At 34.6% G+C, this 21,591-nt stretch overlaps 1 protein-coding gene across 1 annotated transcript in view; it reads right to left on the reverse strand.

Annotated features, from left to right (window-relative positions):
* LOC6047830 (5'-3' exoribonuclease 2 homolog) overlaps positions 1-21,591 on the reverse strand; it is a 38,781-nt gene that overhangs the window by 10,634 nt on the left and 6,556 nt on the right. The window contains 1 exon segment of the mRNA XM_038260886.1: positions 16,436-16,930. Within this exon segment, the coding sequence (XP_038116814.1) occupies positions 16,436-16,930 (495 nt within the window).

A 21,591-nucleotide genomic window follows, 5' to 3' on the forward strand; every position in this document is an offset into this window, starting at 1 on the left:
TGAACCAATGACGCAAAATAGCTTATTTGGTCATAGGGAAGGCCCCCACAAAGTTTGAGTTAAATCAAAAAATACAAAAAATAAAAAGGGTTGAAATCGGCCGATTTCGTAGAGAGTTGCTCACATGTTATCTGGGGCCTATATAAGCCATTTTTGTGTATATGGAGCCAATAGTACTTGAAAATAACATTTGAGGATTTTTGTATTTTGTAATTTAAAAATTACTGTACCTCGAAGCCGTTGCGTCGTATCAAAAAGTGGTTAAAGACAAACTTGTAGGAAATTGGACGGGCTCTCTGAAAAAAATACACTGAAACAAAAATACACGCCACATCTATAAGATTTTTTGTTTTTTAAGTCTAAAACTTAAATTTATAGGTGATGTGACGATTTTTTTGTTCAAAATTTTTGAGGAAATATGCTAAAATGTTACCAAAAGACTGACGAAAAATGCAGGATGGTATGTCTCTCCTAAAAAAAATACAAAAATCATTTACAAAAACTGTTTTTTTGAAAAGTGGTCTAAACGTCAAAATTTAAAAAACCCAGTAGTGGGGATCGATTTTCCAGACAATTTTACATAAAAGTCTCCATATGGACAATTGTCCTATGTCCAATCATTGGGAAGATACAGCGGTTTTAAAAATAAAAATGTTGAAAAAACGGGTTTTTTTGTGGTTTTTGGCAATTTCTATATGAAAGACTTGGTTTTTCAGTCTCGTAAAAATTTTTACCGGAAAGCTCGTCCAATTTTCCATAAGTTTGCCTTTGACATCATATCAATTGGATGTAAGGGCTTACAGATATAAGCTTAATTGCATTGCTAATAACTGAAAATAGAATATTTTTTTCAGTGTGGTAGAAACCAGGATAGTAAATTCGCTTAAGTAAATATAAAAACGATATAAATCAAAAAGCTGTCAAACGCAAACTTATGGGAAATTGGACGAGCTTTCCGGTAAAAATATTTTCGAGACTGAAAAACCAAGTCTGTCGTATAGAAATTTCCAAAAACCACCAAAAAACCTGTTTTTTCAACATTTTTATTTCTAAAACCGCTGTATCTTCCCAAGGATTGGACATAGGACAATGGTCCATATGGAGACTTTTATGTAAAATTGTCTGAAAAATCGATCCCCACTACTGGGTTTTTAAAATTTTTACGTTTAGACCACTTTTCAAAAAACAGTTTTAGTAAATGATTTTTGTATTTTTTTCAGGAGAGACATACCATCCTGCATTTTTTGTCAGTCTTTTGGTAACATTTTAGGCTATTTCCTCAAACAGGTTGAACGAAAAAAAAAATCGTGACATCACCTTTAAATTTAAGTTTTAGACTTAAAAACAAAAAAATCTCATAGATGCGGCGTGTATTTTTGTTTCAGTGTATTTTTTTCAGAAAGCCCGTCCAATTTCCTACTAGTTTGTCTTTGACCACTTTTTGATACGACGCAACGGCTTCGAGGTACAGTAATTTTTAAATTACAAAATACTAAAATATTTAAGTACCTTACGCCCTCCTCAAATGTTATTTTCGAGTACTATTGGCTCCATATACACAAAAATGGCTTATATAGGCCTAGCATAACATGTCTACAAAGTTTCATTGAAATCGGAGAGGGTCGGGTACAAAAGTACCAGAAAAATTCCTGATTTGAGCTGGAATTGCTCTATATTAAACGTTTTTAGCCTTGAAGTAAAAACAAAGATTGCCGTATCGGAAACGTGCTTGTACACGTTTAAGGCGGTTCTATTGAAATTTCACTGATGTTCCAGCGTCAGTATTTTTTAATCCGGCTGAAACTTTTTTTGGTATGCCCAAAGAATCCATTTTCGTTCATATAATTTTCCATACAAATTTGGCAGGTGTCCATACAAAAATGATATGTGATAATTAAAAAATCTGTATCTTTTGAAAGAATTTTTTGATCGATTTGGTGTCTTCGGCAAAGTTGCAGGTATGGATATGAACTTCACTGAAAAAAATGATGAAAAACGAAACTATTGGCACTACGCCCCCCGGGGCATGGCCTTCCTCTAACGTGGGATTTCTGCTCCAGCGCCTCTGACGAGACAGGAGAAACCGGGACCGACGTTTTACTTCACCATCCGATAGAAGCTCAGTGGATAAGGCGGGAATCGAACCCGCGTCTCATAGCACCATCGGGATCGGCAGCCGAAGCCGCTACCCCTGCGCCACGAGACCCACAAAAAAATGATACACGGTATAAAAAAATTGTGATTTAAAGTTCACTTTTTGTCACAAAAACTTGATTTGCAAAAAAAACACTATGTTTATTTTTTTTCTGCTATGTTTTAGAGGACATCAAATGCCAACTTTTCAGAAATTTCCAGATAGGCCAAAAATCTTTTACCGAGTTATGATTTTTTGAATCAATACAGATTGGTCGCAAAAATTTTTCAACTTCATTTTTCGCTGTAAAAACAAATTTGCAATCAAAAAGTCCTGTAGTGAAATTTAGATAAAGTGCACCGTTTGCAAGTTATAGACATTTTTAGGTAACTTTTTTGAAAATAGTCACAGTTATTCATTTCATCAAATTAGTGCCATGTTAGTCCACTTTTGAAAAAAAAATGTTGAATGGCTGAGAATTTTTTTTCTATATTTTGCTTTATTGCACCTTGTTGATACGACCCTTCGTTGCTTAGATATTGCCATGCAAAAGTTTAAAAAACAGCAAAATTAATGTTTTCTTAGTCTTACTCAACCAACCCACCATTTTCTAATGTCGATATCTCAGCAACTAATGGTCTTATTTACAATGTTGAAATTTTCAGATCTTTTTGAAAACAATATTTTCAAATCAAAATTAACATTTGGAAAGGTCGTAACATCGACAGTTTTAAATTGTAAACCATACACGCAGAAAAATAAGGCATATTTGAATCAACAAACATTTTGTTGAATTTAAAATCAATATTTTTGATGAATCAACGCTAAACGTCAAAGCAACTTTTTCAAAACAACACAATATTTTTGTGGAATTGAGAAAATCAAGGTTTGTTTCAACGCAAAATCGGCGTTGATTATATTCAACAAAATTTTTGTTGAAACAAACCTCGTAAAGGCTGATTCTACAAAAAAAAAATTCTGCGTGTAAGGAAGCCTTTTTTCATAAGTGGTTTCTCCATACAAATTTCTGGGCTGTCCATAGAAAAGTGCTATGCAAATATTCACAGAAAAAAATCAATTCTCATAATCGAGATTTTTTTACTGTGTAGAGATTTTTCTCATCCATTCAAAGACATTTTATTCCGAAATAGAATAATAACTATAAACACACTTTTTTTTTGAAAATTGTTACGGAAGATTTTATTCTAATGTCATAAGATTTTCTTATGTCTGGGAGGGGAAATTTGACAAAGCCGCTACTTAAGATTTCCATCGAGCTATCTTATGATATTGGTACGAAGATTTTTATGACTTCAACAATTATTTTATTATGGATATCAGTGTTCTTCATAGAGCAATCTTATGATATTTGTAAGAAGTTTTTTGTGACTTTAATAATTATGTTATTATGGATATGATTGTTTATTATTATTGTTTTATACTGGCATACATATTAAATTAAGATCTAGATTTGATTGGAAAACTGTGAAGGCCAAAGTTCTCCAGAACGATGCTCTCTGATCCGTTTTCACCACCGGTCCCCGAAGAGTCGCGCCAAGGCAGGTTCACTTAGGTTCTTTACTTTCCCGAATTTCTCCGATTCCGAACCAGATCTAGCCGGTGGCCACGAGATCTGTGCCCTTGGCGGTCAAAGAACGGCGATCCGGGACGTGCAAGAGCCTCGCGTCTCGATCGGCAGAATCGTTTTCCGGGAAGAGCTCGTCGCGTCACTCTCGCTGAAGCTCGGGATTTATTCCACCGGATCGGTCTGTGGAGTGAAATTTAGGTTAAATTCTGGTTCAATTTCAAACATGTGTACTTACGTTAGATTTTGCGAGTCCGTTTTGGCCGGGGGCACAAGATGCCGTCCTTGCCGGAGCCTCTAACTGGCGTCTCGATCGGTGAAATGGCGCTCTGGGATGGGCTCGTCGCTTCGTTTTCACTTTTGATCTGGACCGCGCTTACGGAATCGGCTTCGATTGTGAAATTGAAGTCAAGGTCCTGTGAATGTAATGAAGTAATAGTTATATACCATAAAGAATTAAAAAGCAATAACTTACGTTACGGGTCCTCTACTTGGAAACAACTTGCAACAAGTTTGCTCTTCCGACGCCATTTTAAAGTTTGGGTGAAATAAAATTGTCTTAAGCTATTTTCGCACTGCTGACATTTGTAAATAGCGAATGTCAAAGCTATAAAATCCATAGGCAAATCTTATGAACTTTGTTGCCAGTTCTTATAAAAAAACAACAACATGGCATTGGTCGAACAGCATTGGAAAATCTTATGTAAAGCATGCGCTGATTCGATCTGATCTCATAAGCTTTGCTAATGCTTTCATAAGCTTAATTATGAATTTCGTGAGGGCCTCAATGGACACAGCTGGGACCTCGTTCATAAGACTTAACTTATGATATTAATAGGAGCTTTTCTCTCAGTGAAGTGGTAAATGACTCAATAAGAAGCAGTGTTGGAATTCGAGCGAGAAGAAGAAAAGCATTTATCGCGCGCGAGCGAGGGAGAGATTTTTCTCTTCTCGCTCGCAAGCGAGAGAGATATGTTTCTTTTCTCGCTCGCGCTCGCATTTTCGTTCGCGTTCTCGCTCTCTCCGCGAGCACTTCGTGCTAGCCGTTCGTTCGTAGTTCGTGTGTTATTTTTTGTTTCGTGTTTCTAACACGTTCAACTTCTCGCGAACGGGCAATTCTGGCTCGCGAGCTATCCCGTTGGCGAACGAAGGAGAGCACGGGGAATCGATGAGTTTCACTCGGCAGCTCGCGACTCGCGGCAAAAACTCGAGAGAGAGCATTTTTTCTCGCAAGAGCGCAACAATGCCACTACTGATAAGAAGTGAGCAAGTTTCTATCAACAGTTTCATCAAATAAGTTATTTTAATATTGAAAATAACCTAACGGATGGAGTTAGGAGCAACTGCTCAACCGGCCAAACAGATAGGAATTTTTCCTGATAGCTCATTTTTGTCCACTAAAACCGGGGGGATGGCAACCCTATTCCGACCAAAGCACAAAAATCTTTTTTTTTTTCTATCTTACGGACGTTTGATAAATTTGTTTTTTTAACATAAATTTTTAAGTACTAAACTAAACTTTACAATTTTCAATAGCGACGTATGGGACCCCAAGACGGATAGAATGATTTTTTTAGATAAAGTAACTAGAGTTGAACCTACTGAAAAAAAAAATCCAACAAAAAATCTATGACACTCTCCGCTTACATGTCAAATACATTTGTCACAAACTTTCACCGTGCTTATTTTTATTTATTTTTTTTTGTTCGCCCAAAACCCACAATTATCGTTTCAGCAGCCCAAAGCCGAACACACAAAAGCTAATTGGTGCGTTGATCCCGGGATCACAACAAATGGATCCCATTCAGACAACAACACAACGCACATCCAAATCCGAACGTAATTCAATCCAAATTCCGAAAGGTCAAACGTGTCTTGTTTGTGTGTTGTTTACCCCAAAACACACGCACCAAAACAAAACAACAACAAAAAACTGGCTGCTTCTGAAGAATAAAAAATGTCGCGGTTCGGTGAAATTTGCTTTTTCTTCGGAAAAGGAAGAGAATTGTGTGCCACACCAGGAAATGATCCAGTCTATTTTGCCAATGAATCGGAACCGATCCCATCAAAGCAAGCTGATGCTGCTAGTAAGGGAACACCTAGCAGTGAGAGTCCTTCTGACTGGAGTAGAAATGCAATACCTTTCACCCGAAGAAAGTTCAAACACGAGGAAGGATGAAACCTTTAAAAAAATAAGATGTGATCCCTCAGATATGCACAGGTACTCTAAAATGGGAAAAAGGGCCCTAATTGAACCTATCATTATCTGCTACTGCTGCTGATGGCATCAGACAATCGTTTGTCGGAGGCGATGACAATGTTTGTCAGAGGATCAAAATAATCGAATCTCACTTTCATCGCCGGGGGCTTGTGTTTGGTGTTTGCGTGAAAAAAACGGTGCGTAGGTGAAAATCCCTCATCGTTCTATGAAAGAGGGATAGCTAATACACAAAGAGGAAAAAAAAATCGCATTATCTTCCCATTATTGTACTTTGTCTATGAATGAAACCGTCGTTTTGTAAATACTTTCTAATAATAATCCCTGGTGGGTTGGATTCGAACCTATTTAAATAACCCTTTTCCAGCAAATTTGGATCCCATTAACCCTAACATAACCTCACTTATCGACTCATCTGTAGATGCTGTGAATTGTGATCCGTTCTCAGAATCCTCTCTGCGGTTAACATAACACAGTTGGGCTGGCCACTTAAAGTTTTTGAAAAGCATTTCCGAGTGTTTTCGAATGTACTTCAATTATTTAAACTGACAAGAAAAGTGGTTGAGATGTAACCTAATCACAAGACATTCCAGCATACATCAGATAAAAAAGACCATTCATAAGCAACAACACAGGCTTATGATGAGTGGATATATTTTCTCAAGACGTCATACTTCAATTGGGCACTAAATTTGTACATAAACAATGGTAAAAAGCACGATTAAAAACCATTTCTGATCACTCTTTTTCATTTTAATGCATACAAAATTTTTGACAAGACAACATTTTTTTCGATGGATCAACTATCCCCTTGGAACAAGCTGTCAATTAGGACCTAAAAACTGAATTAAAATCGGTTTTCAATCCTTTGCGGTCGTTCAAAGGGTCATTGTACTCAGAAAAATAAGCTTTATCGTTGTGAACAATAATGTCACAAATTTAAGCTTAATTTTAGGACCCAATTGAATAAAATGAAGTTTTTATCTTCTCACTAAAATCTTTACTTTCCATGTTTTAGTTAGTTACATTTCAGATTTCTTAAAAATTTTAGAGTTTTTAGTCCCCTAATTTTGTGACACTTTTTTGACATGAACTAAAAAAAAACTGCATCTGCTTGAATATTTCTTACAAAAAAAAATTATCAAAATTAAAAAAAATAATTAATTTTATGACTTTCGGATAATTTAAACAATTTTCCAAAAAGTTAGTGATAAAAAATGGGCAAAAAGTAGCTTTTAGTTTAATTTTAAATCATTGATTTCAATGTTGAGCAGTTCTCTCAGATTTCGGTCATTCGTTTTTTTTTTTTTTAATCCGACTGAACTTTTTTTTGTGCCTTCTGTATGCCCAAAGAAGCCATTTTGCATTATTAGTTTGTCCATATAATTTTCCATACGAATTTGGCAGCTGTCCATGCAAAAACGATGTATGAAAATTCAAAAATCTTATCTTTTGAAGGAATTTTTTGATCGATTTGGTGTCTTCGGCAAAGTTGTAGGTATGGATATGGACTATACTGAGAAAAATGATACACGGTAAAAAAAATTTGGTGATTTTTATTTTATTTTTTGTCACTAAAACTTGATTTGCACAAAAACACTATTTTTATATGTTTTAGAGGACATTAAATGCCAACTTTTCAGAAATTTCCAGAATGGAGAAAATTTTTACCGAGTTATGAATTTTTTAATCAATACTGATTTTATAAAAAAATCGAAATATTGGTCGCAAAATTTTTCAACTTCATTTTTCGATGTAAAACCAAATTTGCAATTAAAAAGTACTTTAGTGAAATTTTGATAAAGTGCACCGTTTTCAAGTTAAGGCCATTTTTAGGTAACTTTTTAGAAAATAGTCGAAGTTTTTCATTTTTTTTTAAATTAGTGCACATGTTTGCCCACTTTTGGAAAAAAATATTTTTGAAAAGCTGAGAAAATTCTTTATGTTTTGCTTTTTTGAACTTTGATGATACGACCCTTAGTTGCTGAGATATTGCCATGCAAGTTTTTAAAAACAGTAAAATTGATGTTTTCTAATAGTCACTCAAACAACCCACCATTTTCTAATGTCGATATCTCAGCAACTAATGGTCCGATTTACAATGTTAAAATATGAAACATTCGTGAAATTTTCCGATCTTTTCGAAAAAAATATTTGCAAAAATTTTAAACCAAGACTAACATTTTATAAGGGCGTAATATTGAATATTCGGCCCTTTTGAAATGTTAGTCTTGATATAATTTTTTTGAAAATATTGTTTTCGAAAAGATCTGATGTTTCATATTTTAACATTGTAAATCGGACCATTAGCTGCTGAGATATCGACGTTAGAAAATGGTGGGTTGTTTGGGTGAGACTTGCAAACCATCAATTTTAATGTTTTAAACACTTGCATGACAATATCTCAGCAACTAAGGGTCACCAAAATTTTTTTTACCTTGTATCATTTTTTTCAGTGTAGTCCATATCCATACCTACAACTTTGCCGAAGACACCAAAATGATCAAAAAAAATCCTTCAAAAGATACAGATTTTTGAATTTTCTTACATCGTTTTTGTATGGACAGCTGCCAAATTTGTATAGAAAATTATATGGACTAACTTATGATGCAAAATGGTTTCTTTTGGCATAAGGCTTTCTAGGCCCGCTGTCAAAAGTATGGCGAGATAGCAAAATGGGTATTCTTTCGGCAACGTGTACTGATGCAAACAAGCTGATGGGAGCAGCTGTCAGTTTCGTGTTTGTTTGTTTTTGTGTTTAATTTTCGGAATCTTTGCCAATTTCCGGGTTTTTTCCTTTCCTGTTCTCCGAATCTCAGGGTAACTAAAAAAACGAATTTTACTTGTTGCGTTTTACTTTTCAACCTTGTACAACACAAGTTATCGCAATTTTGGACCGCATCACATTTCTTGGTTATGTTTTTCTGATGCAAACAAACACGCAGCAGCCATGTAAACATACTTTGAATGTGTTGGTAAATTTCTGACTAGAAAGCCTTATACCGAAGGCACCAAAAAGTTTCAGTCGGATTAAAAATACAAAAATTAAAATTCAAAAATACCGATTCCGTAGAGAATAGCTCAGTTATGAAAATGTTAGTATTGATTCCAAAATTTTCAAAATATTTTTTTTTTCGAAAAGATCATAAAATTTCCAAATCACATTTATTGGAAATTTCTGAACTTTACAGAAAAAATTTGTTTGGAAAAAACGAAGAATGGGTATTTTTGAGGTAAACTTAAACTTTGAAATGGTGCACCTTGTCAAACAATCTGTAAAGTACATTTCGATTGCAAATTTGATTATACATGGGTAATTCTCCGCCAACTCACACGAAATCGGGAAAAGTTGCCCCGACCCCTCTTCGATTTGCGTGAAACTTTGTCCTAAGGGGTGTAACTTTTGTCCCTGATCACGATTCCGAGGTCCGTTTTTTTTTGTTTTGATATTTCGTGACGGAGGGGCGGTACGACCCCTTCGATTTTTGCATGCGAAAAAGAGGTGTTTTTCAATAATATGCAGCCTGAGACGGTGATGAGAGAGAAATTTGGTGTCAAAGTGACTTTTATGTTAAATTAGACGCCCGATTTGATGGCGTACTCAGAATTCCGGAAAAACGTATTTTTCATCGAAAAAAACACTAAAAAAGTTTTAAAACTCTCCCATTTTTCGTTACTCGACTATAATAAATTTGGAACATGTCATTTTATGGGAAATTTAATGTACTTTTCGAATCTACATTGACCCAGAAGGGTAATTTTTTCATCTAGAACAAAATTTTTCATTTTAAAATTTAATGTTCTTTCTAACTTTGCAGGGTTCTTTTTTAGAGTGTAATAATGCTCTACAAAGTTGTAGATCAGACAATTACAAAAAAAATGATATATGAACATAAGGGGTTTGCTTATAAACAGCACGAGTTATCGCAATTTTACGAAAAAAAGCTGATTACACAAAATTTAATATTTTTTTAAGTCAATCCTAACATTGACAGCTGGTACCTAATCCAAACACAGAATAATCCACCGGCTTTTTTTCCTTTTTCTCAATTCTTCTGAACACCAACTGGCGCAGAGGAATTGGAGCTCCATAATTATTATCTGCATATTTCCCCACCCCCCCTTCTTATTGACAAGCCTTCCAAAAGCCACTTGAAACCGCGCGCGGGGCTCTAAAATCGCCTCTGCATTTTCGAACAATGACTTCAATGTGGTGTTGCATTTGAGCCGGTTTAATGCCCACTTGGGTCTGCTCTATCCCTCTTTCTCTCTGTCTCCCGCTTTCCTCTCTGCTCCGGATTAATGGCGCTTAAGCCTATTGGCGATATGTTACCTCTCTATCACTAAACGATTGGTGGATAATTGTAAAAGGTGTCGAAGCGATTGAACTCAATGTGGTGCATTGTTTGGCCGCGAATGTAATACATGAAAAAGGGGAAACGACTTTTTCAAACTTGAACAAAATTGCAAAATTTAACATCGTTGCACAGTACTTTCAAAATTAACGAAAAGTGCATTCTCCGCCTCAGCAAAATTTCCACAACTTTGCCTCATTATTTCCCTGCTTTGTTTCGCACAGAGAAAAGCTCACCGCACCGCAACAAATCCCCCAAAACCGAAACCAAACCCAATGGCGGCGGCGACGACGGCCACAACAACCCCATCGCAATTTGCAAACGCACGCCCGAAAAACCATCTCAACTCAACGTACTCATCTTCTTTGGCACAAACCCCTCACGGATCACATAATTAACCATAGCTCGCACATCGTGAAACGTGCTCTAGTGCTTGGGATTCAACCCCTCTCTTCCCACCGACGATTCAATGGCGACGACGACGCAGAAGCCAAAAATTTTGCCGTCAAAACGCAAATTGTCACGACCGTCGTGAGTGTGACACGCAAAAGCGTCTCCCTTCTAACTCGCGGCGGAATGCAGGCTGGCGATTAAAAGTTGGAAATTTGCAAATGTTTGATACAACGATGGGCAACTTCTTCAAATATCATGCCATCAATTGAACTCTGCACCCAAAGCAAACTAATGTCACACTATAAAGGAGCTATTACACTATGGCAAACAAACAAACAAACTCGCACTTTTCGTTTCTGCGATCTAATGTTGGCGAACAAACAACGCAGACAAACTGTCAAAATAAGCGAATTTGTTTGTTTGTTTGCCATAGTGTAATAGCTCCTTAACTTTCCAAAATATGCAATTCTCTGCAAAACCGACAGATTTCGTTTATATTTTACTTGACTCAAACTTTCAACATTCAAATCTCCATACAATTTTTGGCAGCTTAATTTAACTTTTCAACGAATTTTTTGATTGATTTGAAATGTTATAAAAAAAAATGTGCTTATTAATTCACTTCTTTTTCAAAAAATATAAATTCCTGAAAACAGAAATTTTAATTTTTGATTTTTATATGTTTTAGGGGACAAAGCCATTCAGAAGTATGGACCAAAATTTTGCCGACGAAATATGACTTTTTTTAAACAGCGAGTTTTGTAAAAAAAAATGAAATCTTCTACTTAAATTTTTTTGCACTATATTTTATGTAAAATTGAATTTACAATCGAAAGGTACTTTACAATTTTGTTGATTATGTGCACCGTTTTCAAAATATATCCTTTCAAGCAAGGTTGTTAATCGATAGAATTATCGTCGATAATATTATCGTCTAACGATAACGATAATCGTTATCATTATCGTCGGAACGATAACGTTAATCTATCGTTATCGTTATTTCGATAATTCAATATCATGTTAAATTTTCAATGCATTCGCTTGCAAATATATTTTTTGATAATGTAGTGTGTTTCATTGCATAAATACTAAAATTTTCACAAAATACCGTTTTTTAAGTACTAAAATTTTTATAATTCGCAATATGGGTATCAAACGATCTGAAGTTTTGCATACATTTTCATTGTTTTAGAGTTTTTTTTAATGAAATACCGTCAGTAGGGGTGACTATGGGTCAAAAAACGATACACCTCTCGTAATTGCTTAGTAACAAAAACAATTTAAATAACATCGAAAATCTTTCAACGTAGATTTGTTCTTAGATAGTTTACTAACATTTTCCCAAAATATGGTGGATTTTGATGAACACTACCTTAAATGCCAATAATTTGAAAATTGACCCAATCTCACCCCTTAGAGAGGGTGACATTGGGTCAAATGAAACTAAAATGATGCTCAAATTCAACGATATGGTAAAAACAAGTACCGTAAAACGGGGTGACTTTGATAGCCGGGGTGACTTTGATAGGTTTGCGATTTTTCTGCAAAATGAAGTGTACAATTAAAATACGTAAGGAATGGTTCAGAAACATACTGACCGTGGTAGAGAAGTGTTCAAAGTACCTCATGAAGAACTTTTCATAAATTAACTATAGTTAAGAAAATGTGTATAAAAGTCATTGTTTTAAACTTCTCAAAGTGTCATGATTTTCTCAATGAACATGATTTTTAATCGGAACGGAATGCATTTTCGGATTCTTTGGACAATTTTCCACTAGGAGAAAGTTAAATAAGTTTGTGAATAATAAATAATATGTGTTTTTGAAACACACCTAAAAAAATCTCCAAATTTATAGGCAAATTCAGTTGAACAAATTTCATGTAAAATGTGAAAACTTGTGATTCGTGCTTCGAATTCAGTTTAAAATGCAATATAAATCGATAATTTTATAAACAAAACTATTTTTAACAAATTTCAGGCAAAATTCCGACTTTTTAACAATTTTACCTAAAATTTATATGTATTTTGTTAAAAAGCTTATAAACTTAGTTAACTTAATATAAACATTGATTTTTTTCTTACAAACTATATCAGCTACTTTAGTGATGGTACATTTAAAGTACAAATAAAGTTTGAACATCTTAAATATGATTTTAACAAGAAAAACTATGACTATCAAAGTCACCCCGGAATTAAAACCAAGAATTTTTAACGTAACTATTTTTCTAAACACTATTGAAAAAACTTTTTTTCCAAAATAGTGCATGGACTTTGTGTGGCCTACCCCAGTACATGTTTTAAAAATAATAATCTTGAGAAAAACCTTACCTGTTGGAAAATATTCTAAAAACAAATTGAAATCCTATCAAAGTCACCCCGGTTTACGGTAATCCAACAGTGTTTCTAGTTTGAGGGAATCCTATTGACATGCTACAATGTTTGAAGTGGAGATTTTCAAACATTTGGGTAGTTTACGAGCAATTCTAACAAAAATATTAGAAAAATGATTTTTTGAGAGGTCAATTTTGGCCAAAAACGTACCTTAACTTAAGACAGCTGCCAAAATAACAGGATTTGTTCTAGGGACGAGATTTTTTCAGCGAAGTCATCTTAAGATGTCCCCTACACAACCCTTTTAACAGAATTCAGTTTCATAGAGAAAAACCTGAGAAAAGATAAAATCCGTACAAAATCACTTTGACCCAATCTCACCCCCCAGACCCAATGTCACCCCCACTGACGGTACTCAAATTTTCACAAAATACCATATTTTCTTGAAAATACTCAAAGTTTTATTAATCGCAATATTTGAAGGCATTTTCGCTGTTTTAGATTTTTTTGAATTAAATACTCAAATTTTCACAAAATCCTGTAATTTTTTGAAAGTAATCAAATTTTCATGATTTGCAATGGGTATGAAACGAAGCGAAATTTTACCTGCTATTTCATTAAAAACCCGCTTGATAATCATATTGTGAATCATAAAAGTTTGAGTATTTACGAGAAAATACGGTATTTTGTAAAAAATTTAGTATTTCATTAAAAAATGTCAGAAACAGATGAAAATTTCGAATCGTTTGATACATATATTGCGAATTATAAAAAATGAGTATTTTCGAGAAAATACGGAGTTTTTTTTTTAATTTTAGTATTTCATTCAAAAATGTCAGAAACAGTTAAAATACATGCAAAATTTGGAATCTTTCGATACCGATATTGCGAATTTTGAGTATTTTCGAGAAAATACGGTATTTTGTGAAAATTTGAATATGTTATTCAAAAAACTCTTAAACAGTTGAAATACATGCACAATTTCGAATCGTTTGCTTCCCATATAGAGAATTTGCACCTATGCACCTATGAACAAATAGCGTAAACCTATGATTTTTTTTAAAAAAATGTGCTTTTTCCTTCATAATCAACATTTTTATGAAACTTATGCCGGATTCGGATGAGAAAAATTATTTCCAACAATTTGGTGTACAACTTTCCAATATTTGTTTGATTTTTCTATGAGAAAACTGTTAATTTAAAAAAAGATAGTAATTTGGACTATTTGGCAAGAAAGTCTGTCAAAAATCAATAAAAATTGTTAAATATACGTTAACACATCTGTTTTCAACTATACAACTGTTTATTTCATTGATATATACGGGGAAACTCATTTTTTCGTTCTCATTTTACCATATTATCAAAAAAATATTTACTAAGAGAAAACTTTAAAATTCAACATAATTTGGTTGATTTTAGTCAATTTTAGAAATATATCAAACATAAGTTATCGTCCGTTATCGTCGATAAAATTATCGCCGACAGAATTATCGGAATAACGAAAATAACGGTAGATTATCGTTATCGTCCCGACGATAAAGATAGAACTATCGTTATCGTTTTCGAACCTCGATTGAGGTTTTGCAGCGCGACTGTGTTTCAAATGTAGGTGGCGCCAAAATGGGGTTACTTGCCAAAAATCGTATTCCTTTCTGCTGGATTGAAGAACAAAATCGCTTATTTCTCATGATTCCCTGCATCAATCTTAATGAAACTAGTTGCAAAAGACGAGAAAAATTTTTTGCTTTAAAATAATGAACATCATTTTTTGGGCGCGCAAAAATTTGTGAACTTTTTCTTTAAAAAACATGTTTTGGAACACGAAAAAATGAGTTTCTCCGTAAATATCAAAGAAATAAACAGTTATATAAATGATAACAGATGTGTTTACGTATATTCAACAAATTTTCATTGATTTTTGACAGACTTTCTTGCCAAATAGTCCAAATTACTATCTATTTCTAAATTTACAGTTTTCTCATAGAAAAATCTAACAAATTTTGGAAAATTGTACACCAAATTGTTGGAAATAATTTTTGTCATCCGAATCCGGCATAAGTTTTGTAAAAATGTTGATTATGGAGGAAAAAAACACATTTTTTTTAAATCATAGGTTTACGCTATTTGTTCATAGGTGGCGACATGTGTCTTTTAGCTTTGCTGAAAATTCTCTATTCATAAGCTAAACGACATGCGACACCTAGTGTTGAGTAGCAGAACAGAGCGAAGAATGTCGATTGAAATATTTGCCCTTTGAGGTTATGTATGCGAATTCTGTTTTGTTAAATCAAAATGTGTAAAAAAAGATCATAATTTTTTTCCGTTCTGAACAGTCCTCATCAATACCTGCAACTTTGCCGAAGACACCACATCAATAAAAACAATGCCTTGAAAAGTTACAGATTTTCGAATACTTACGTACCATATTTTTGTATGAACAGCTGTCAATGAAGACTTTTATGGGTGAACCAATGACACAAAATTATTTCTTTGGTCATTAGGGAAGGCCTTCACAAAGGTTAAGCCAAATAAAAAAATATAAGTAAGAGCAATTCGAGCTCAAATCAGGATTTTTTCTGAGACTTTTGTACCCGACCCTCTCCGATTTCAATGAAACTTTTTAGACATGCTAGCCTAGGCCTATATAAGCCATTTTTGTGTATATGGAGCCAATTGTACACAAAAATTACATTTGAGAAGGGCGTAAGTTATTTGAATATTTTCAATTTAAAAACTACTGTATCTCGAAGCCGTTGCATCTTCGTACCAAAAAGTGGTCAAAGACAAACTTGTAAAATTTAAGGTGTAAATTTTAAAGGTGATGTCATGATATTTTTCATTCACAATTTTTGAGGAAATAGCAAAAAGACTCAAAAAAAATGTAGAATGGTATGTCTCTCCTAAAAAAATACAAAAATCATTTACTAAAACTGTTTTTTTCCAAAAGTGGTCCAAACGTCAACATTTTCAAAAACCGGATGATTTTTCTCCAAAATTTGTATGGAGAATTAGGGCGGTTCGTCGCTCTTGTATACAACCAAAACTTGCATGCGATATGTGAGAGCAGCGGACAGCACTAACATTTAATATTTTCATAAATATGTTACGGAATGTCTAACAGAGTGGTTCAGGAATGGTTCCTTAACAATTTATAAATTATTTAAAATTTACCATACAAGCCGTCACCCTGTCATCTCTTCCTCTTCCATTTCGCGACTCCAACCCACCCTCAACGAAACCACCAACCCTGCCCGAGTTCGGTTCAGTTTTTCGGAATAGGCACTTGAGAGCATGTCCCTGCTGTGCCGGCCCAACTGGGTTGACTGAGTTGACTTTGCCTGGCAGCACATTTCCCCACTTGACAGATAAAATCAACGCCGACTCGTCGAGAAATAATAAGGCAAAAAGATGAACTCACCCCTCGAGTAATTGTTGTAACCTCCTCCTCCTCCTCCTCCTCCTCCTCCACCACCGCCACCGCCTCCTCTGCCCCTTCCTCCGGTGTAATGGTTCATCATGCGATGACCGGACTGCCCTAACCGGCCACGATCCGTCCGCGGACCGAACCCAACCACGGGACCCTCGTTGGCGCCGAGCACCCGCGGTTGATCCTTCGCACCGTCCAGCTTCCGGGCCGGGAAGATAAAGTCGTCGTCGTACTGCGGGTCCAGGAACTTGAGCGTGAGCACCTTGTTTTCACACACCGGGTGGAGGCCCGGAATCGGCGACGGGAGGACACCGTCCTGTTGGATGTTTTCCAGGGTCGGAATGATGAGACCGCGCATGCACCCGGCCAGCACTGGCACCTCGCGCTCGTAGTCCACCTCGTTGGCGTAGAGGGCGCGGGCCGTGCGGTACGCCTCGGAGCCGGAACACAGGTACAGCCGGGCCAGGCCGTTCTCGTTGCGTAATCCTGGAATTGGAGAGGGAAGAGAAGCTTATTTTTCTGAGCACAATGACCCTTTGTACGACCGCAAAGAATTTTAAATTGATTTTTAATTCTATTTTGAAAAATTTACTTCGCGGCCCTTCTTGACAGATAAGGTCCTACTTGACAACTCTTTCCATGGAGACTATTATAGACTAGTTGATCCATCGTAAAATGTTGTCTTGCCATATTTGTCAATTTTTACGTACCTACAATAGGCGATCAAACGTCAAAATTACCCACCAGTAGAGGGCGCTGAAACTTGGGGTGATGTTTACATTATATCCTAAAGAGAGCAAATCGGTTTGAAATTTGAAATTGATTTATTTTATCGTCAAAACGAAATTTGTAAAACATTATACCATTTTAAGGTAAGAAATAAAGAGGTTAATTGAAACAAACAAAAATATTTCTGTGATGACCGATTTAACCTGTTCATTATTTGATTCAAATTAGGAAATTTTACAATCAACCAAAATCAAATTAATTAGTTGAGAAAGTATGTTATTCAAGTGGACTAATGTTTTTTTAAGTCGCTTTTACCATAAAACCAAAACTCTGTCTCAAAAATTTAAATTGGAGTGATTTTCAAAATAAGCAATCTAACCTCACTCTCGCGTTTTCAATCCGGATCTCAGAATTTTCAATGAAAATGGCAACTTAGCAAAAAATTCAAAACGTCAATCGGAATACTTTTTATTTCTTTCCTCCTGTTGACTTTATGTTAATCCAAAATATCAGTTTTCATAAAAAAAATCATAAAATAGTTTTCACTCTCCTTTGCACTTATCGCGCAAAAATGTAAACGTAACCTTAGACCAAAGTTCTCCTACTCGAATGTAGATGGCGAATCGTGTTTTTAGCTTTGGTTTTGGGGGCCTATAATCACTTATGATCACTTTTTCTTATTTCATTTAAAAAATGGCAAGACAACATTTTACGCTGGATAAACTATGATCACGGACGAACGGACATGACACGGGATTTCAAAAAGTGAAGCAGGTTTTCTTTTACTTCTTCTTTTTTTTTCTTGGTGAAAACCTGGGATGGGATAAACAAAGAGAAAAAAAACCTATTGTCAAACTAAACCACTTTCAACATGGCCGCTTCTGTCAACCTAAACCTGCACTGAAAGCCCGACCATGGTAATTTTAAGAACATTTGCTAAAAATGCTGCTTATTAAAATAACTGTTGCTTTTCGGTGAAAGTAAACGCAAAAATGGTAGAATGTACCATGCTTCCACAAAATTGCATGGTAGCAATTACGAATTCATTATCATTCTTTCCATATTGGAGGGTTGAAATTACCATACCGATCTCGACATAGTAAAACTGACTGCGTTAATCAGTTAGTTCAAGCACGGAATGTTTTTAGCAAAAATACGTCGGTGCGTGTTCTCAATTTAACCCTACAATATGGTAGCAACTACCATGGTTGGGTTTTCAGTGTGTCCTTTCTTATGAGGAGAAAATGAGAAGTATTGTAATTTGAGTTGAAAAATATAACAATTTTAATTCAATTTCACAAATAATTGTAAATTTCATTAATAGATTGATTAAAATATTTTCAATTGAAAGGAATTTATTTCTATCGTACACCGAATGTTGAACTATCTGCATTTTCATTTAAAAAAAAACAATACATTTCATAAACTGACGATTCTTTTGCCCATTTAAAACTATTGTTTTTTTTTGCGCGTTACATAGCAATGTCATCTAGATTGAACAATATTAAACCTATGCTTCCCGTGAAATTACAATGTGGCGTGACGGAACAACATCGTAGAACTGGATTTAAAAAGAAAACGAAAAAAATGGCCACAGTTTAGTCTATTTGATTTTTTTCGCACATTTTCATTTCAACACGTTGCCAAAAATTGAATATCAAACTTTTTACTTTTTGAAGTGAATGAATTTGTACAAATTTGAATTTTTTGCCAGCCATTTCTTTCGATTCTGACACCTTAGGGCGTGCGACCTATGGAATGTTAACTTTCACAAACAACATTAGTTGAGAAAAAATTGCCGCTGAATTCGCTTTGTAAATGCCTGCCCCGATACTCTTCAAGTGTGCTCCTCTTTGGGGAACTGGGAAAGATTTATTTTCTTTCGTTGCGTAACGGATCAACGACAGGAGTAGTTCCCCCCCCATTTAATTACTTGCAGGCTTTTTAGGATTTTTTTTAGATTGAAGTAAGTGATCGTATCGTATCATTACCTCGAGCGTGACCTCGAGTCATCTTTGATTTGCCATCCATTTCTAGTGATTTGTATCCGGCAGCTCCTTATGAACGGATCCACAGTAAAACGATGGAACATACATTCAGGATTCTCCAGCCACGTCCAACCGCACATTTTAACAGCCAAATTCAAAAAAATCTGCGTGGAAAAACTAAACAACATTTCAACCAAAGAAAAAGTCATCCGCATGCTTGAGCACTGAGTTGAAAAACATCAACAAGAAAATTTGAATTGTCAAGCTATCTGAATCACAGATTGCTTGAAATTTGTACTCGAACACGAATTTTCTTGCAAGAAACAGAAGAAGAATACAAACGTAAACACTCAAAAAGAAAACTCTATCCAGCCGTCCCGTCCAAGGTGAAAACCTGCGCAAGCGAGATCGCTTATGTCAAAATCTTCGCGCCACGTGGTTTAAAACGTAAACAAAGCCAGCTGACTGATGGGCATTTTTTGAAATGGTCGTATGAATTTATTTTAAAAATACCATGTCTATAAAATTTTCGGCAATTTTAGTATCCATGATAAATTACATAATCATAAAGACAAACTAAATGCCAAAAAACTGTTTCTAGCACCGTACTAATGCTAAATGTTTTAATTAATTATTGCATAAGACATTTTGAGAAATCATGCGTAATCGCGTGATACTACTGAGCAGTTCTCTAGGATTTCGGTCATTCGATTTTTTTTGTATTTTTTAATCCGACTGAAAATTTTTTGGTGCCTTCGGTATGCCCAAAGAAGCCATTTTGCATCATTAGTTTGTCCATATAATTTTCCATACAAATTTGGCAGCTGGCCATACAAAAATGATATGTGAAAATTCAAAAATCTGTATCTTTTGAAGGAATTTTTTCATCGATTTGGTGTCTTCGGCAAAGCTGTAGGTATGGATATGGACTACACTGAAAAAAATGATACACAGTAAAAAAAATTGGTGATTTTTTCTTTAACTTTTTGTCACTAAAACTTGATTTGCAAAAAAAAAACACTATTTTTATTTTTTTTATTTTTTGATATGTTTTAGAGGACATCAAATGCCAACTTTTTTTTTTTTTTTTTTTTTTCAAATGCCAACTTTTCAGAAATTTCCAGGTTGTGCAAAAAATCTTTGAGCGAGTTATGAATTTTTTAATCAATAGTGAAAAAACAAATTGCAATCACAAAGTACTTTAGTGAAATTTTGATAAAGTGCACCGTTTCAAGTTAAATCTATATTTAGGTGACTTTTTTGAAAATAGTCACAGTTTTTCATTTTTTTAAATTAGTGCACATGTTTGCCCATCTTTGAAAAAAATATTTTTGAAAAGCTGAGAAAATTCTCTATATTTTGCTTCTTTGGACTTTGTTGATACGACCTTTAGTTGCTGAGATATTGCAATGCAAAGGTTTAAAAACAGGAAAATTGATGTTTTCTAAGTCTCATCCAAACAACCCAACATTTTCTAATGTCGATATCTCAGCAACTAATGGTCCGATTTTCAATGTTAATACATGAAACTTTCGTGAAATTTTCCGATCTTTTCGAAAAAAATATTTTGAAAATTTTTAAATCAAGACTAGCATTTTGAATGGGCGTAATATTCAATGTTTGGCCCTTTTAAAATGTTAGTCTTGATTTAAAAAAAATAAAATATTTTTTTTCATAAAGATCGGAAAATTTCACAAATGTTTCATGTGTTAACATTGAAAATCGGACCATTAGTTGCTGAGATATCGTCATTAGAAAATGGTGGGTTGTTTTGGTGAGATTTAGAAAACTTCAATTTTCATGTTTCTTTTTCTTAAAGCGGTTCTATCTCAGCAACCCGAGGTCCAATCTTCAATGTCTCGTAGACAATTTTATAGCAAATTTTCTGAACTTTTCAAAAAAAAAATTAGAAATGGTCACTCATGGTCACTATTTTTAAAAATTGAAAAACCTAAAAAATTCCGCTAAAATCAAACTTTATCAAAAAATCTGTAAAGTAGTTTTCGACTGCAAATTCAATTTAGCATTAAAAAATAACGTCAAATTTGTTTTAGCATGAAATTCCAATTTTTTCCAAAAATCATTAGTTTTTCAAAAAATCATAACTTGGCGGCAGACTTTTTGACCATGTTTCTCTATGGCTCAAAAGTTGCGGTTTTTTGTCTCCTAAAACATATCAAAAAATCTCGAAAATCAAAAAATACGTATTTTGGGAAATTGAATTTTTGTGAATAAAAAGTTGATAAAAAAAATCAGCGAGTTCAATTAGTTGGGTGGTGACGCGCGGTCAATTATGTGGCATTGTGTGTGAAAAGAAAAGAATTTTATTTCGTGTTTCATCCTGATTGGCTTGCTCAAGTCCTTCCTACATCATCGTTGATCGGGAGGCACGACGTCGTGTGAATTGTTGCATTAAAATAAGTTTAAGTA

This window comes from Culex quinquefasciatus, chromosome 1 (assembly GCF_015732765.1).
Source record: "Culex quinquefasciatus strain JHB chromosome 1, VPISU_Cqui_1.0_pri_paternal, whole genome shotgun sequence".
NCBI lineage: Eukaryota > Metazoa > Arthropoda > Insecta > Diptera > Culicidae > Culex > Culex quinquefasciatus.